The sequence below is a fragment of the Equus quagga genome, chromosome 14 (assembly GCF_021613505.1).
Source record: "Equus quagga isolate Etosha38 chromosome 14, UCLA_HA_Equagga_1.0, whole genome shotgun sequence".
NCBI lineage: Eukaryota > Metazoa > Chordata > Mammalia > Perissodactyla > Equidae > Equus > Equus quagga.
This window is the reverse complement of record NC_060280.1, coordinates 91,695,803-91,712,896: the sequence shown is the minus strand read 5'-3', so window position 1 is coordinate 91,712,896 and position 17,094 is coordinate 91,695,803. Positions and strand designations below refer to the sequence as shown.

Below are 17,094 nucleotides of genomic sequence, written 5' to 3'. Positions count from 1 at the left end.
CGGCGGCGGCGGCGGCGGCCCGGGCTCAGCCCACCCCACCCGCCCCTGGAGCGGCGGAGACCGAGGCCAGCGAGCAGCGCGCGAGCCGGGCCGCCGCGGCTGTTCCCATGGCGACGGGGGCGGGACCGCAGCGGGGGGCGGAGGCTGCGCAGGGAGCGGCGCGCGGCCCGCGACCCCGCCCCGGGCTCCGCGACACCGCAGCCCCCGTCCCGCCCCGCCCCGGGGAGTCCGGGCGGCCAGGAGCCTTCCTCGGCATCCCACCTGCAGCGCCCGCACCCCCATTCTCCTCTGCGATGGACCCCACACCCAGACTCCCCATTTGGGAGACCCCAGTGCCCCTGAGCATCACTCAGGGGCGCCCAAGCTCCCCAGTCCGGGGACCCCGGCGCTCAGGGACACCAGCCAGGTCAGCCTGGATTACTGGGAGTAACCCCCCCAGCTTTTCTTGCCACCGGCCCCCCGCCCACCCCGCCCGGTGGAGGCAGGGTCCTGAGCAGGCAGGGTGCTCCCCTCTAGGGCTGCCAATCCTCCGGTGACCTTGACCGCCTCCCCATGACCACCCGGTGGGCTCCTCCCCCCAAGCCCCAGCTCCCCCTACGCCAGTGACAGACACCTGGGACCACCCAAAGGGCTCTCCTGCACGTTGCCATTTTATTCTTATTTCCATATCTCCGGGTAGGTACAGGATGACCGTAAGGGCACTAGTGAAAACATGGAGCTAAAACGGCCTGGCTGACTGGCCGCAGGCAGGCCACACCGAGGCGGGCCTGGGCCCACCACCCTGCCCCCGAGGGAGTCCGGGGCCGGGCCTCTTGGCACTGTCTCGCCTGTGCTCCTTGGTGACCTGCTGGCCAGCAGCCTCGCAGGTCAGAGGGCAGCACAGCAGCTGGCACTGGGGGAGCAGCCCTCAGCAGCACCCCCTCCCCATCCAGCCGGGAGGGAGCAGGGCGAGCCGACAGTCGGGTCCTCAGAGGTCCAGGGGCTGCAGGTGGACGGCGGCACCCCTGTGCGTCCGCCACGGGCTGATCCGGCCCCGGAGCGCGGGCGCGTCAGAGGATCTGCTCTGTACTGGAGGCGGAGATGTCCAGCAGCCGCCAGGCCGCGTAGGGATTGAGCTCGTCCTGGTCCCGGCAGAGCGCCCACACGTACAGCATGCGCAGCACCTTGTCCTGCGGGGGCGTGGGAGTGAGGGCCGCCGCACAGCGGGCAGCACCCACACGGGCGAGGGGCTGTCGAGAGGGGCGGGCCCAGGCTGCCAGGGCAGGACAGGGGGACGCTGGGAGGGACCTGGGAGGGGTATGGGGTGTCAGCCTGGGTCTGGGGCCAGAGCAGAGGCTACAACTCAGGACTTGGTAAAACTGGACAGGCCGGTTGCCCTTTGACCTCCTCACAGCACTGCCCTGCTGTCCCCACACCGTCACAGAACCTCCTGGCTCTGAAGGGCCATCAGTGCGGGTTGGCCAGAGGCTGGCGTCCAGCCGGTCCTGCACGGGGCACCCACCCCATCCTGCTGCCTCCCTCACTCACCGGGTCGCCCTCCACCACCTCGCCTTTGGGGTTCTTGACAACCATCACCAGCTGGGCCTGGAAGGTGATGATCAGCACGGGGCCCTGCTCCATCATCTTGCCCATGGCCAGCTGCAGGGGGCCGACAGGGCGGGCGGGCCTCAGAGAATGCCCCCAGCCCTTCCCTGCAGCCCCCTGCCTTCGGGGGTGCTCCCAGGAAGTGGCGGCGGCAACTCAACTCATCAGGCCAGGCCCCAAAGGGAGCCGACACTGTCCCCAATGTGATCTGGAGTCTGAAGGGCTGGGACCCTGTGCCGGCTCCCCCGTCGGGCTGTGCGGGGCCCAAAGGCCTCACAGAGCTGGCCCCGCACACAGGCCGGGGAGACGGAGCCAGTGCGGCACATCTTCATCCCTCACAGGGCGGAAATCAGGGCGCCACAGCAGAGCTCACCCTTGGGGGCCTGAGGAGCCCTGAGGGAGCCCTGCCCTGCCGAGGGAAGGAGCAGGGATGGCACTGCCTCAGGGTGCCCCGAGGTCCAGGCAGCAGCACCCCCTGTGCCCACTGCTTGCCTAATAGTCCAACCAGGGGACCACGGAACCCTTTCCCTGAAAAGGAACCCCGGAGGTCACTGAATCCACGCGCCTGCCATGCTGGAACTCCTCCAGGGACAGTGGGCTCACTCCTCCCTGCTGAGTGCCATTCTGATTAGCACACCTTCGCAACCCCGGGGCCGACCTCGTCCCCCGGAGGGGACACTTACGTCAATGTTGTCGATGTCCAGGATGCGGGAGTGGAACTGGAGGCCCAGCGCCTTGGCCTGCTGGATCGGGTGGGCCAGCTGGCTGTAGGTCTGCAACGAGAAGCCGGGAAGCCGACAAGCCGGCACGGATGGCCAGCTGAGTGCGAGCCACGCCACGGTGCCACAGCACAGGCAAGGGCTGCCACCTGCACCCCCAGGGGCCGGGGCAGCGTCCGGGCAGGCTCCCGGCATTGGTTCATGCTCTCAGCTCTTGCCCCTTCCAGAACCAGCTCCTGGCACCTGGGTGAGCCAGGCCAGGCCGGGGGCGGCAGATGCCAGGAGCACGGGTCCGAGCAGGGAGGCTCGTGCCCCTACTGCTGGCCTGGACCATAGACTCTCCTCGTTATAAACAGCACTGTATCCAGAGGACCAAATGCAAGTGTCTCCCTCGGTGAGTGGGGGACCCTCCCGGAACACCACCTGAAATGTACTGCTGAGGTAAGTCGAGGCCTCGGGCTGACCTGAAACGTCCCCACACTCTCCCTGCTCGGCATCTCGCCCTGGAATCACACGCTTTTTCTAGGATTTGTCCTAACCACGGGCTGCTCTGGAACCAACTGTCTGCTCCGCCTCCTTCCCACCGCCCAGCCCCTCGTGGGCGGCTGTCGGCCACAGGCAGCCTGTCCCTCCCACGGGGCCTGCGGCGCCTCCAATGACACTCTGAAGCCCCCTGGGTCTGCTCCCAGGCCCAGGACACAGCCCCCCGGCCATGTGCAGCCTCGCATCTCGACAACCAGGACGGAAGATATTCCGACAGCATCGAGTTTTTATGGAAAGAACTGATCCGCCAAGAAAAATCAAAATGGTGCCAATCCAATTTCTTGTGCAGTGGCTTAAAGATGACATTTGAAAAACACCTCTGTGAGAGCGGCTGCAGCCTCAGCTGCGTTTCCAGGGGCACCACCAGCTCCCTGGCAGAGATAATCAGCCACATCCTAATGGTCCCCGAGTGAAAAAACCACACTCCTAAATGCCTTCTGGATTAGTCACCGTGCAGGGGAGTAGTTAAAAGAAAACCTGCCATCTCCTCTGCTTTTCCCAAGCTGTTTGTGAGCTGGGTACAGAATAGCATCAGCCGAAAAAGACTCTACAAGGAAGCTGGCAAAAAAAAAAAAACACGAAGACACAGGCTGGGGAGCGAGCAGGGTGAGGCAAGGTGGTCGGAGAGCGTGGAGCTCTGAGGGCACGGGGAGGCTGCCAGGAGGGGCAGATAGTGTGTGCTCCTGGGGACACCTGACCAGCCTCCACGCAGCCCGTCGCTGACTGTGGCCCTAGGACCCTGAGCCCTGACCCCGGGGAACAGCCGGTCAGGACACATGGCTCCTCTTGGGGCGGGGGGAATCCTTTAATGTCTGTGGTTTTTCGTTTTCAGGTTTTTTTTGGTGAGGAAGATTGGCCCTGAGCTAACATCTGTGCCAGTCTTCCTCTATTTTGTGTGTGGGATGCCGCCACAGCAAGGCCTGGTCAGCAGTGTGTAGGTCCACGCCCGGGATCCAAACCTGCAAACCCAGGGCTGCCAAAGTGGAGTGCACGAACTTAAACCATGATGCCACCGGGCCGGCCCCTCCATGTCTGTTTTCATCTGTGTTTTGGGATCTTGCCCTGAGAACAGCTAATGAAGCCATCCAGCATGTCGTGCATCCCGGAGCACTGCCTCTGTGTTCCAACTCGACCCTCAGGACCCCCGCAAGAGGGCACGATGATGCAGTGCTGGCCCAAGGGAGGGACGTGACAGAGGCTCGTGGGGCCACTCTTTCCAGCACCCACAGTCACCACGCGTGGGACCCATGCACACTCAAGGAGTGTTGTCGAGCGCACCCCAATTATTCGTTGTCCCTTTCAACCTGCTCCCTGACCTCTGGGCCCCCAGCCTGCACCCCAGGCCACCTTGGCCAATGGAGCCTTGCTTTCTGCCACTCAAGGCCACCGGAAGGGGCAGGAATAGGGCCACACGGAAAACAGCTTCCTCAATCCCTCTCTTAGGATCCTTTTTCCTCCCTATGAGCCTTCCAAACCAAATTTATTTTATGATGTGAGGTTTCTAGATGACCGACTATAAGGCAGGAGGAAGGCCCCAGGCTGGGCTTCAGGCCGAGGGAAGAGGGAAGAGGCAGGAAGGAGCTGGAAGGATCCTCCCTGACCAGGAGTTCAGTCTGGGAAGGACCAGCCACCTGGCCCCACGGACAGGGATGTGCCCCACATGTTGGGGGGCGGAAGGAAGAGAGGTGGCTCTGTGCCAGCCGAGCCTCAGACACGAGGATCCCCCTGGCGACCAGGACACCAGGCCCCGGGTGCCCTTCCTGGATCCCACCACCCAAGTGGATTTTCTCCAAACTGTGATTTCCTTTTAAGCCTAAACGAGGGGGAAAAAAGGGGAAAAAAGGCAAGTACTCACAGCCTCATAGCACCAGTCTTTGAGAATATCGAGCTCTCCAGAAATCATGGCCTAAAAAGAGAAAAACAAAAAATCAGCGCTAAGATGAGTGGGCTTTCCCGGCAGGAAGCGTTCTCCAGCGGGAATCTTTCCTCTGTGGCTCCCGGCCCCCTCGGGTTCTGGTTGGGGAAAGAGGGGGACCTGGGGCAGGCTGCATCAGTGGGTGCTCCCTTCCCAGGCCCTGGGGGGGCAAAGCCCCTGTGTGGGGGACTGCGGGAGGCCCAGGGTGGGCCCCCAAGGGCCTGGTAGAAGGAACAGGAGGGTGGCAGCCTGGGGGGCTCTCGCCCTGCCGGGGAAGCTGAGCCAAGGGGGCGAGGAGCTGCATTCTGCCTGCCCTGGGAACGAAGCTCTGCAGAGCCAGGCCCAGACCGGGACAGGAAGCCTCCTATCAGTGAGGACAGCCGGGGGGAGGGGTGGGGGCAGAGAGGGAGTCCTGGGGGGGGGGCCCCCAAGGTGCGAGGGGGGTGCCTGCACAGACGGCGTGGGGGAAGAAGGGGCCAGGCGCCCTGGGAACCTGCAGGGAGGCTGGGCTGAGGCCTTCCCTCGGAAGGATCGGCCAGTGCTCGGGCTGCTGCTTTTGGGAATCACTCCATTTCTACCTCCTCCCAGCCCTGCCCGAAGGGGCGTGAGGGACCTAGGAAATCGGAGGAGGGAGAGGGGACCACAAAGCGGTGGCAGGAGGAGGGGCTGGGAATCCACATGGGGTCGGAGGGCCTTTCTGGGTTCCCCTCAGGGCCTTCCAGAGGCCTGGCTAGACTGGGCTGGAGGATGCCCAGGCTCTGGCCACATCTTGGGGGCCGCAGAGGGGCAGAGACATAAGTACCAGCCAAGCTCCAGCAGGGGACTTGTGAGGGCAACCTTGAGCAAGCAGCCCCTCCTCATTTATGAGCCAAAAGGAGGGGCGAGGACACCAGATGGGCCTCGGGATTCCCATAGAGATAAGACCTCCGAAGAAAGCCCCTTTTCCTGCCTCCCCGCCCAGAGGGTCTGGCCTGAGCCACCAGCTTCTCCCAGGCCTCCTCCTCCCAGGCCTGCAAGGGCCCTGGCACCTGGGACACAGACCCCGGGCCCCTGGCAGCTGCTCAGGACAGGCTCGGGCTTCAGGAAAGGGGAGGGAGGCTCCAGGCCGGGTCTCAGTGGGCGTGAGGGGAGGCGGGCCTTGCTGCCAGGCCTTGAGAAGAAAACTCAGTCCCTGGAGCAGACACACCACGTGGGCGAGGCAAGAAATGTCAGGGCCACTGTCACCGGGACCAGTGGGGGCCACAGGGCCAGACGCCTTCCCAGAGGTGCTCGGCCCTGGCGGAACCCTCACTCAGCCCACAGCCTGCAGGTTTTTGACCTGCACAGCCAGGGTGGGCAGGCTGGAGCCCAGGGAGGCAAGGCAGGGGCAGGGGGCCTGCTGGGCTGGGCACCCACCTCCAGGACGTTGGGGATGATGTCGTTCTCGCACTGCTGCAGGAAGCGGTCCTTGTCGAAGGCGGGGTCCACCCGCAGGATCTCCGTGAGCACCTCCGACATCTCCGTCTTCGAGAACAGGCCCCCTGGGGGCAGCGGGGCCAGGAGTGGGTCGGAGCCAGGAGTGGGTCGAGGGCTGGGACCCCTCCCCGCTGCCGGTCCCGGGGGACGGGATGGTTCTGGGGCAGCCCACTCACCCAGCAAGTCCGTGACCTTGTCTGTCAGCGCCCGGGAGGCCCGGATGAGCGCGTTGTCGCTTTCGTCGTACCTCATCTTCATCTCAAAGAACCCTGGGGGGACAGGGCAGGGATCAGGGCCCCTTCTGGGAAGACACCCCCACTCCATGACTCCCAGGGCCCCTCGTGGCCCCTTGAGATCCTCTCTCAATTGTGATCAGGGCTGTGTGAACCATGAGGGGCCGCCCCCGCGGGCTGGTGCTGTCACCACACAGGATGTGGTGATCCTTACAGGACAAGGGACAGGGGCGTGTAGCAGGGCCCAGATGAGGGCAGAGGACTCCAGGGCTGTGAGTGGGCGGCGGCTCCATCAGCACAGGGTTCCTGGGCTAGTGTGGAACCCACAGCCGCACCCACACGGAGGCGACTATGCCTGGCTGCCCCACTGCTACCACTGGCCCTGGCTTTAGCAATAACAAAGATGGTGACTCAGCCCCTACAGGAGGGCCCCGCCCACCAGCCTGAGATTCTGGGGGCTTCCCCTCGGCCCACGTGGGCAGGGCCGCCTGGAGGCCTGTGTTTTGCCCCCGCTGTGCTGCTCACTCGCTGGGTGACCCTGCAGAAGTGACAGGTCCTCTCTGACCCCTGGTCTCCTCCTCTGTGAAACGGGGGTCTGGCTTGCGCTCAGCACACAGGGAGTGCTCTGTGAGTGTCCACTGTCACCACCCCGCGGTCATCGAGTCTGGGGGCCATGCCCACTCACGGTTGAACACCACGTTGTTGTCCCTGAAGTCTTTCCACTGCTGATGCCACTTGGAGTCCTTGTGCAGCACGACCCCCAGAGCCTCCCTGGGGAAGACGTGCTGGTGGTGAGCAGCACCCTGCCCCAGCCCAGGGGCCGCGACCACCCCGGCCTCATCTCTCCCCTCCCCACCACCCCACCCTCTCCCCCAGATCCTCTCGAGGGAGCCAGGGAACCTGGGGCAGGAAAGACACTCCAGAAAGTGACTTGGGGAGGAGCCATTTGCGGGCCCTGGACTTGGACCACAGCGCAGGGGCCGAGAGGGAGGCATAGCGGGCAGCCCCGGCCCGTGGCCTGCTGGTACCTACTCGTTGGGCTCAAACACTTTCTCTTCTTTGAATTTCTCTCCTGCAAACTCTTTCCTTTTCCTGAGCCGCTCGGGCCTCCGGTAGGGCCCAGTCTGCCCAAGAACGCTCTCATCAATCTCCTTCTTCACAGACTCCACGCCCTGGAGGAGAGCACAGCCCGCGCGGTGAGGGAGCTCGGGGACCTTCCCACACCCCCAGACCACTGCCATCGGCCTGTGCGGTTGGGCCCAAAGTCGCGGAGCGCCTGCTCTGAACCTCAACCTCGGGCCTGACGACACTCAGCTCAGAGTGCCCCCAGCCTGGCGCAGGGCAACGACACAGCCAAGCCACGGGGAAGCAGACACGGGGGCCCAGGGAGACCCCAACTCTGCCTGACGCCCGCCCCTCCCTCCAGGAGCAGTCGACATGCCTCTGGCTGCCCCTAGCTGACCCTCAGACTCCAGACTGCCTCCTCTCTCTCCCTGGAACCCCAGGGACATCCCAAGCACTGCCTCTGTCCCTCTCCCCTCATCTGAGCTGACCCAGAGCCTGTGGATTCCACCTCCTCAAACCTCGGGAACCCATTTCCCTCCCGTTCCCCCCGCAACAGGCAGCTGTGCCCGGGTCACCCAAGGCAAACTCTGGCCTCCTTTGTTGCACTGCCGGAGTCCTCGCTGGGTGGCTGGGCCTCTCCCACACTCCACAAACTTCCTTGGCTCCTTGTCACCTTCCACAGGAAACCCAACCCCCCGGCAGGGCCCACAGGACCGGTCCTGATGGGCTCTGCTCTCCCTGGGCTCCCTGCAGTGGCTCTGGCCACACCAAGCCACAGGGGGTGCCCCAAGCTGGCTGTGCCCGCCCCCCTCTGCATGGCCTGCTCCCTCCACCCACAGCACCCAACTCCTGCCTCTCTCAGGAGAGGAGGGTCCCCTCCGAGAAGCCTCCCTGGCCCCGTGTTCCTCTGTCACATGTCACTCAGGAACTGCCTGTCCCCATCCCCCGGCACCCTGGAGAACAGGAACTCGGACTTTCTCTCCTGTGCCCCCTTGGCCAGCAGAGGACCCAGCTCACGGTAAGATACAACAGGCATTTATTGAATGAATGCAGGACCTCGAGTCACCCGGGGCCCAGCAGATCTCTGGGTCACGGACACCAGCTAAGGGAGCGAGCAGCTGAGGGTGGCCCAGAGGTTCCTGGTGTGTGGACCTGTAGCTCCCTAGGGGCTGGGCCTTACCGGAGCCCACTCAGCCAGGAGGGGAGGAGGACCTGGCGCCGAGTGGGCCCTCCTGACAGGCCCACTGTGCTGCCCTCGGTGAGCCTGCTCTGTCCGTGACTGAGCTGGGAGAGGGCACTGCGGCTCTCGGATGCGGCGCGGCCTGAGTCCCGGCCGCTCACCTGGGAGAGGGCCTTGAAGGCGGCGGTCCTGCCCAGCTTCTCGCTGCCCCTGGACACCGACTTGGCCGACTGCTTCGCGGTCTTCGCAGCTTCTTCCACACCCTCTTTGATTTTCCGGCCAAAGTCACTTCTACTGACTTCGTCAAGACTCTACTGAGACAGGGCGGGGATGGGGTGGGGGGTGTCAGCACGGCCACCCTCAGGCCCGCAGGAGCTCCCCTGGTGCAAAGGCCAGGCCAGCCCCCCAAGGAAGGAAGAGGCGCTCTAAACGCATCTGACACGGGGACCCTGAGACTCGGCTGCTGGAGAACACTGCATACAATTTCTGGGGTGCTGGACCCTCTGGCTCCCCAGAACAGAGGAGTGCTGAGCCCCCGAGCCGAGAGGTAAGAAGGAGGATGAGGGTGTGCCCACCCAACATCACGGGCCTCCAGGGGCCCAGAACCAAGCAGAGCCCGGGCCCCTCTCTTCTACCCACAGAACAGCAAAACCAAAACAGACACAACCCGAGAGGCCGCCCAGCCCCGAGGAGCCACACTCTTACCCCAACCCTCAGCCGGGGCGGTGTCCCCTCCCCTCCGTTCCCGGGCAGGAGAAGAAATGCCCACTTTCTCTCCTGCCCTTGCTGGTAGCACACACAGCTCTAACTCAGCGGTGACCTGCTGTGAGCCCGCCCAACCCCTTCCTGAGGGGCGGCGTGGATGTGAACGCCAGAAGCTTCCTGACCAGGACGCTCTTCCCTTGCTCGCCACCCACACCTGTCCGTCCGCGGCTGCCAAGTCATGCCTGGCCTGGCACCAGCTCTGCCCACTGCGTCCAGCTCCTCTCCCTGCAGGCGGGTGACACAGGGCCCAGGAGCCCAGAGACCGTTACCTCCTTCACAGTGCCCGTGAGCTCCCCGAGCTTCTTCTTGATCACCTCGCTCGTCCGCACCGTTTCGGATTCGATGGTTTTCTACAGCACAGGACATTGTTGCTTTCGGTTATAATACAGCAATTATCATAAAACCAAAGATCCAAAGAAGCGTTTTCTCAGCAGCCCCTTCCCAGGGCCCCTTGCTGCCCCACAGCCTGGGGCTCAGCAGCTGACGGCTCACGGCCTCCGACCCTCCTGAGCACAGAGCCCCCACCCCACGTCTGTCTCTGGTCTTGCCCATCAGCTGTTCGGCAACGTATCTCGGGGGGCTCTGCTCTCAGCATTATCCCCTTGCTCTGCCCCCTGCCCAGCCGCTGCAATGGCTCCTGAACCCTGGCCACCCTGCCCCGACATGAGCCCTCAGCGCACCTCTCTTACTTAATGAAAAGCAAGGGCGATCTTTCACCAGGTTGAATCCCCCACAGGCGGGACCCACATGGGTAGTTACATCCGAGTGACCTGACCACGGCCTGATACGGGGGCCAAGAGAACAAAAAACCGAGGGACCTGGGGCAGGGGCCCACAGCCTGAGGCTCAGCCGGCCATCGGTAAGATGAGGATGCTGTACCGCCTCACAGAGCCCTTACACGGCGGATGAGTAAAGGACACCGAGCCCACTCATGGTGGCGGGCGCTTCGCAGCTGCTCACTAAGAGACAGCGGCGGCAAGGAACAATTACGCCAGCATCGGACCCCACTTTCCACCCTCTTTGCTCAGAGGGCCACGACCAGAGGCTCTCGGGAGCAGCGCATCTCCAACCCCGGGCTCGAGGGGTCACCAGGGACCTGTGCAAACGCGGCCGCTGACCCAGCAGGTCCAGAGGGCTCTGAGAGCTTGCATTTCTCACAAGCTCCCAGGAGAAGCCGGCGCTGCTGGTCAGCGGAGAACGGTGCCCCGCCTCACTGCAGCCCTGGTGGGCTGGGCGACCCACGCCTGTCCCCTCGCCCCCTATCATCAGGGCGGTGACCTCACCTCCACACAAGCCTCCCCTCCCCCAGTGCCCCGGCACTGAGCCCCTCACTGTCTGGGGGCTCTGGAAAGAAGTGTGCCCCCGAGGGAGACCCGGAGCAAAGGGACTCACATATTTCCTTCTGGCTTCCTGGAGCGCATCGGACTCTTCCAACTTCCTGGCCTCATCTCGGAATTTTTTTATACTTTCTTTCATTTCTTTGTTTTTGGCTAATTCTTGTTTGATATTATCTAGCAAGCCGGAGAGAAAGCCTTTCCTGTTTCCAGAAGAATAGGATCTGGACTAGAAAGAATGCAAAAGAAATGGAGGATTTTTCAGTTTTCTCCTTTCTGCTGATAGAGGTTTAACGATGAACATCTTTTTTAAAAACAGAGATAAGACACATTTAAAAAGTGCCAGGCAATAAACTGTGGGACATCCAGACCAGGGAATATTAGCGCAAAAAAGAAACGGGCTCTCAAGCCAGGAAAAGACATGGAGGAACCTTAAGTGCGTATGACTGAGTGAAAGAAGCCGGTCTGAAAAGGCCACATCCTGGATGATTCCAACTCTATGACATTCTAGAAAAGGCAGAACAACGTAGACAGTAAAAGCCAGGGGTTGGGGTCTGGGATAAACAGGCAGAGTACAGAGAACTTTAAGGGCAGTGGGATGACTCCGCATGATACTGTGATGGCGGTTTGCCAAACTCACAGAATACGGATGGACCCGGAGGGTACGAGGTTAAGCAAAATCAGCCAGACAGTGAAAGACAAACACCATGTGATTTCACTCATATGTGGGAGATAAATGAACACATGGATAAGAACAGATTAGTGGTTACCAGAGGGGAAGGGGGTGGCGGGGAGGCTGAAAGGGGTAAAGGGGCACATACGTACGCTGACAGATAAAAACTAGACTATCGGGGGTGTGCAAGATGCAGTCTACACAGAAACCGATATACAAGAACGTGCACCTGAAATTACACGTTATAAACCAGTATGACCTCAATAAGATATATTTTTTTAAAAAACCTCAGAAGCCGGCCTTGTGGCATAGTGGTTAAGTTCGTGCGCTCAGCTTCGCAGGCCCAAGGTTCACCAGTTTGGATCCTGGGCACGGACCTATGCACCACGCATCAAGCCACGCGGCGGCAGCGTCCCACATAGAAGAACTAGAAGGACTTACAACTGGGATATACAACTATGTGCTGGGGCTTTGGGGAGAAAAAAAAGAGGAAGATGGGCAACAGATGTTAGCTCAGGGCCAATCTTCCCAAAAAACACCACGTCACAGAATAGGATGTACACAGAGAATGAACTCTGACGTCAACTAGGGACTTCAGTTAATAACAATCTATCAGTACGGGCTCCTCAGTTGTAACAAAGGTACCACTTGCTGCAAGGCGATAATGACAGGGAAGGCGGTGCGAGGTGGGAGGAGAGGGGGAGAGGAGGCTGATGGGGACTCTCTGTACTTTGTACTCAATTTTTCCGTAAATCTAAGACTGCGCAAAAAAATAAAAGTCTATTACAAACAAAACCAAATGCCAGGCTCCTTCTCCAACAGAGGAAACACTGGACGAGAAACAGGCACAGCCTGGAACTCTCGTGAAGATGCAAACACCCTCACGTTAACCCAAGGCAAAGGTCAACATCCAAAGGGGCCCCCGCCCCACAGCTGGAGCTGAAAGGACTCTGTGGTCCCTCATCCCAAAGGTGACACACGGCCCTACACCCAGGGCTTCTGGGGCCAGATAACTTCTTCTTTTGGGACCACTCCCAAGTCCTCATTTGGGACTTTTTTTTTTTTGGAAGATTAGCCCTGAGCTAACTACTGCCAATCCTCCTCTTTTTGCTGAGGAAGACTGGCCCTGAGCTAACATCCATGCCCATCTTCCTTTACTTTATAGGTGGGACGCCTGCCACAGCATGGCTTTTGCCAAGTGGCCATGTCCACACCTGGGATCCGAACCGGTGAACCCCGGGCCACCGAGAAACGGAACATGCGAACTAAACTGCTGCACCACCGGGCCAGCCCCACCATTTGGGACTTAATGTCATCCAAGGGCCTGGGGACTGGCACAGACCTCTCTCTCGGCCCACAGGGTCCCAGTCACTGAGATCCAAAGCTCAGGGTGTCCCTTCATAGGAAAACCCAACACACCGGGAGGCCAGACCTAGGGAGGCCAGAAGAGAGCCTGAGACTCCGCTCAGGGCACAAGAGCCAGGGTTGGACACTGCCCAAGACACGGGCTCCAGGGTCAGACAGAGCCGGGTGAGACACCAGCTCTGCCACCTGTGTAACTAAGAGCAGCCCCAGAAAAGGGAAAGCATAAAGAATGATTGTGAGAATTCAGGTCACAGGTGGCTGTATGTGCTCAGCTGCTCCCACCCTTTCCCTGGGTGTGCTGGGTATGCTACAGCGGCTGGGGGCTCACTCTACCAGCTTTGGGGAGACTGCCTCCCTGGCCCCCATCACACAGGGAAAGCGGTATCAAACCTGGGTGCCACTCCACAGGTGGGGTGGCCGGGCCTGGCATGGGCAGGCTGCCGTCTCATCTAGCTGCGCCCCGGCCAGCCTTTCTCCAGGGGAAGTCCAAGTTCCAAGACTGCTGGGGACAGCAGCACCTAGCAGCAGCCCTGCCACTCACTCCGGGCCCGCAAACTGTGGGTGAAGGGGGCGCTGGACAACTACGGGAAAGGGCCCCAGGGCCTGTGCCACGCCCACAATGGCCCCAGGACAGGATGAAGGAGCTAAACCCTGAGTGAGGCAGGGGCCTCACTCACTGCAAGGAGGCAGCCGGCTGAGGGAGAACAGAGGGAATGGCGGGTGCGGGCTGCCCTGAACGTGGAGGTTTGGGGGAGAGCGTCAGGTTGTGAGTTTCCCTCCTCATGGTGGGGAGGCACCCACAGAAACATAAGGAGGAGTGACCGGGAAGGCAAAAGCTTTAGAAAATGCCACCAGTGAGGAACAACATCAAGGATGGGGGCGATGCAGCCGGGGGAAACTGAGCCCCAGGAGCTGATGGGCGACTGCTCAAATGCCTAGAGGACTGTCACCCAGAAAAGGAACAGCCTTGCCTGGTGAAGGACTCCCGGGCAGAAGCCACAGTGGGTGGATTTCAGCCCAGTATGGGGGATGCCTTTTCTAGCCATCAGAGCTGACACAACGTGCGACTTTGTGAGGCAGGAGCCCCAGCCCTAACGACGTTGGGAACTTCCCAGGATACCAAGAGGACCAGGCATGCCGGGCTCTGTAAATCCAAAGGCTTTGGATGTGGAGCATCTGCCAATCAGATGCCACTGGCAGTGTGGGCAACATCCCGCAGCCCTCTGTCCTGTCAACCAGGTCAGAGTTTTCAGACCTCCCCCTACGGTCTGCTTGCTCTTGTCCCCAGCCACTCACCAGAGGCAGCTGTCCACCCGGCCGGCGTACCTGATAGGTACCCTGGGGTAGTGGCACTAGGTTGTGGCTGGACAGAAACTGGACTCCACTGCCGAGGCATCTCTAAGTGGGGAGAAAAGAGAAAGCTCCATTCAGAAAAGTGGGCGACAAGGAAGGAAGCTGGCCACACTAAGAAAGCACCGGTCGCCTGAGAAGCGTCCACTGATTTTTACTGCATGTCTGCCACATGGTGGGTGCCCCGGGATCCTCCCATCTTCTGAGAAGCCAGTGGAATCTGCTGGAAGGAGAAAACACTAGATCTGCACCTCCAGGGTTATCTCCCTTCCCACCTCTGAACCGGAGGGGAAACCTGATGGGTCCCAAGAAATGCCAACCTAAAGGGGAAGAAGCCTGAATGTGCCAGTCCGATTTAATCCCTCAGTCTGAAAACGGGCATGCTGAGCTTTGATGCTGGTGACAAGCGGTCTTCTCTCACCAGCCCACCCTACTTCTGCCGGCCTTGGAAGACAAGACACTTGAGCTTTCAGAGGTAAACACTAATGACTTATTGCCCCAGGAGCAACCCTGGAATGAACCTACAATGTCGTGGTCCAGGGTTGGGCTGCAAACAGGACAACTTAGGGGAGTCGCTTGGGCAAAGAGCCAGCTAACCTGAAGTGAAAGGCATTTCTTCTACCAAATGATGAACTTAAGCTCCAGGAGGAAGGGCCTGTGTGGGTCCTATTTGATGCTGCACCCTAGTACCCAGCACGGAGCCAGGTGTACTGATGTCAACGACCCGACAGAACCACTCCTCCATTTCCACATTCCCTGGGCCCTTCCTGTCCCTGTCCCATGCCTCCTGTCTCCAGGACCCCTAAGCAACATCCCAGACTTATACAGATGCCACCACCTCCTACAGGTACTTGAGAGTAACTCTCTGGAGTTTAAATAACTGACTTTACTTCTCTATCTGCCTTCAGCCATTGATCCTGGAGCCACTGGCTTCAGCATCTTAACTAGAGGTGGATGGCTGTCTGACTGGGTTGAGAAATCCCACAGCAGGACCAAACTTGAAGCTGGCTCCCCCTGGTCTTGCACCCAAATGTAAACACGTGTCAGTTCAACCTCTAAAACTTGACTCAAAGGGGCCAAGAAAAATCAGTGGTGAGTCAAAGACACCATTCTCCGGACACTCCGAATCCTATGAGATCTTTGGACCAGGCTGACCTGGTCCAAAGCCGCCACTAGCTCTGAAACTGTGGGCAGGCTGCTTAACCTGAGTCTCCAGTTTCCTAACCTGGGAGACAGCGACAAGCAGCAGCAACAGACCTATTTTCTCAGCGCGCTTCACACGCCTTGACTCCCGCCGCCCCTAGGAGCCCAAGCTCTGAGCCGGGGTGAGAACTACCTCCGGCATTCTCACGCGGAGGATTAGGAGAGGCGATGCAGGAGATGCCCTCGGCACAGGACCTGGCACACAAATGTGAGCCGTGACTGTCACGGATTTTTGCCTTCTCTTCCCTACTTTTTCTGCACTGGGCGCCGAGGCCACCATGCACTCCCCGGTGCACGTGGAGTCTGATCAGGAGGGGAGGGGCGATCCGCTCTCCGCCCGGTTCCGCGCATTGCCGCCCCCGGCCGGGCCAGCTCGGCCCCCGCCCTCAGGCCTCGCTCCGGGCCCCCCGCCCAGGCCTCGGCTGACTCAACGAGCCAACCCCAAGCGTCTCGCCGAGCCTAGGGAAGGGCCGCGAGGGCCAAGCGCCTGAGGAGAGGAAGACCCTGGAGGTCGAGAGCCCAGAGCCCTCGAGGCCCGCCCCGTGCGGCCCCGCACGTCCGCTCACCCGCGGGCAGCGGCACCAGCCTCCCCGCAGCGCCGCCGCTGCCGCCATGTTGGAAGAGCCCCTGTGACCTTCTCGCGGCGCGCCCCGATGGCGTCATCCACCGCCTCTGCCTGGAGCGGCGTGGGTCTGGGAAAAGCCGGCCCCGGGGGGGCGGGGCATCGTGGATGGAAAGGCCTCTGATTGGACAGGGCTTCCCAAGGGGGCGTGGCCCTGGGGAGAGGTCGGCAATGGGGCGGGGCTCGATACGGGGCGGAAATTCCGAGAGAACTAGGCCTCTGATAGGGCAGAATTTCTGAAGAGCGGGGTCCGTGATGAGACCCGGGGGGCGGGCACTCCTCTGAGGCGGAGACGTATGGTTGGATAAGACTACGAAGGGGCGGAGCCTGAGGGCGCGGATTCTGTCTGCAGCAGCAATTTCCCTACACGTGGCGTGGCGTTCGGTGGAGAGAAGGACAGGTAGGCTGTCCACAAGGACCGACTCAGGTGGATCCTGATTTTCTGACTGATGGACTGAACGGCGGACCAGCCGGATAATGACTGACTCTGGCTCTCACTGACAAGGAATGACTGACAGTGACCGACAGACGGACCAGTGGGATGCTGCCGGAGCAAGAGCGGAGGAGCCCACATTTACGTAGCACTTTGGGAAAGGCGCCTGTTGGTTTTGGTCCAGGACAGGAAAGGGAAGCTGAGATCAGGCTGGATGTGGGCCAGTCCTCCATCGATTCAGTGTGAATGGACACCCCTCGCGCTGGAGAAGCTCAGGGCTCTGGCGTTTCAGTGCTTCCATACTGTTTACCTATTTCGAGAATGCCGCCACCAAGTGGTGGCACCTTGACATGTCCGTGCAATCTAAGGCTAGGGAGAGGTGGGGATCTGGTCCCTTGGGGGAGTTAATGCCTATTGCATTTGCTTATTGAAGCCATTTCCATTATTAAACATGCTAAGGTCTGTGGGACTCGAAAGGGAGGCAACATACACTCCCTGGCTTCAGAGTTGGATAGACCTGCATTCTCTGTCCGTCAGGAGCTGCACCTCGAGGTGGTAGCAAGAGATGAAGATTTCCACTCTAGCTTTGTTTGAAATGCCTTTACTCTAAGAGGAGCAAACTGGTTGAGCGATTTGGATATACAGGTTTGAGAAG

General features: G+C 60.8%; 1 protein-coding gene across 1 annotated transcript; it reads right to left on the bottom strand.

The window, feature by feature from the left end:
- Positions 1-632: 632 nt before the first annotated feature.
- On the bottom strand, positions 633-16,071 carry TIMM44 (translocase of inner mitochondrial membrane 44). The gene is made up of 13 exons (XM_046638424.1): positions 15,951-16,071; positions 14,128-14,229; positions 10,852-11,022; positions 9,729-9,809; positions 8,856-9,005; positions 7,482-7,621; positions 7,135-7,220; positions 6,393-6,485; positions 6,157-6,281; positions 4,702-4,752; positions 2,268-2,357; positions 1,528-1,638; positions 633-1,169 (listed from the first exon to the last, which is right to left on the bottom strand). Exons 1-13 carry the CDS (start codon positions 15,996-15,998, stop codon positions 1,050-1,052), a joined length of 1,368 nt encoding a protein of 455 aa, XP_046494380.1. The 5' UTR covers positions 15,999-16,071; the 3' UTR covers positions 633-1,049.
- Between the last annotated feature and the right edge of the window lie 1,023 nt (positions 16,072-17,094).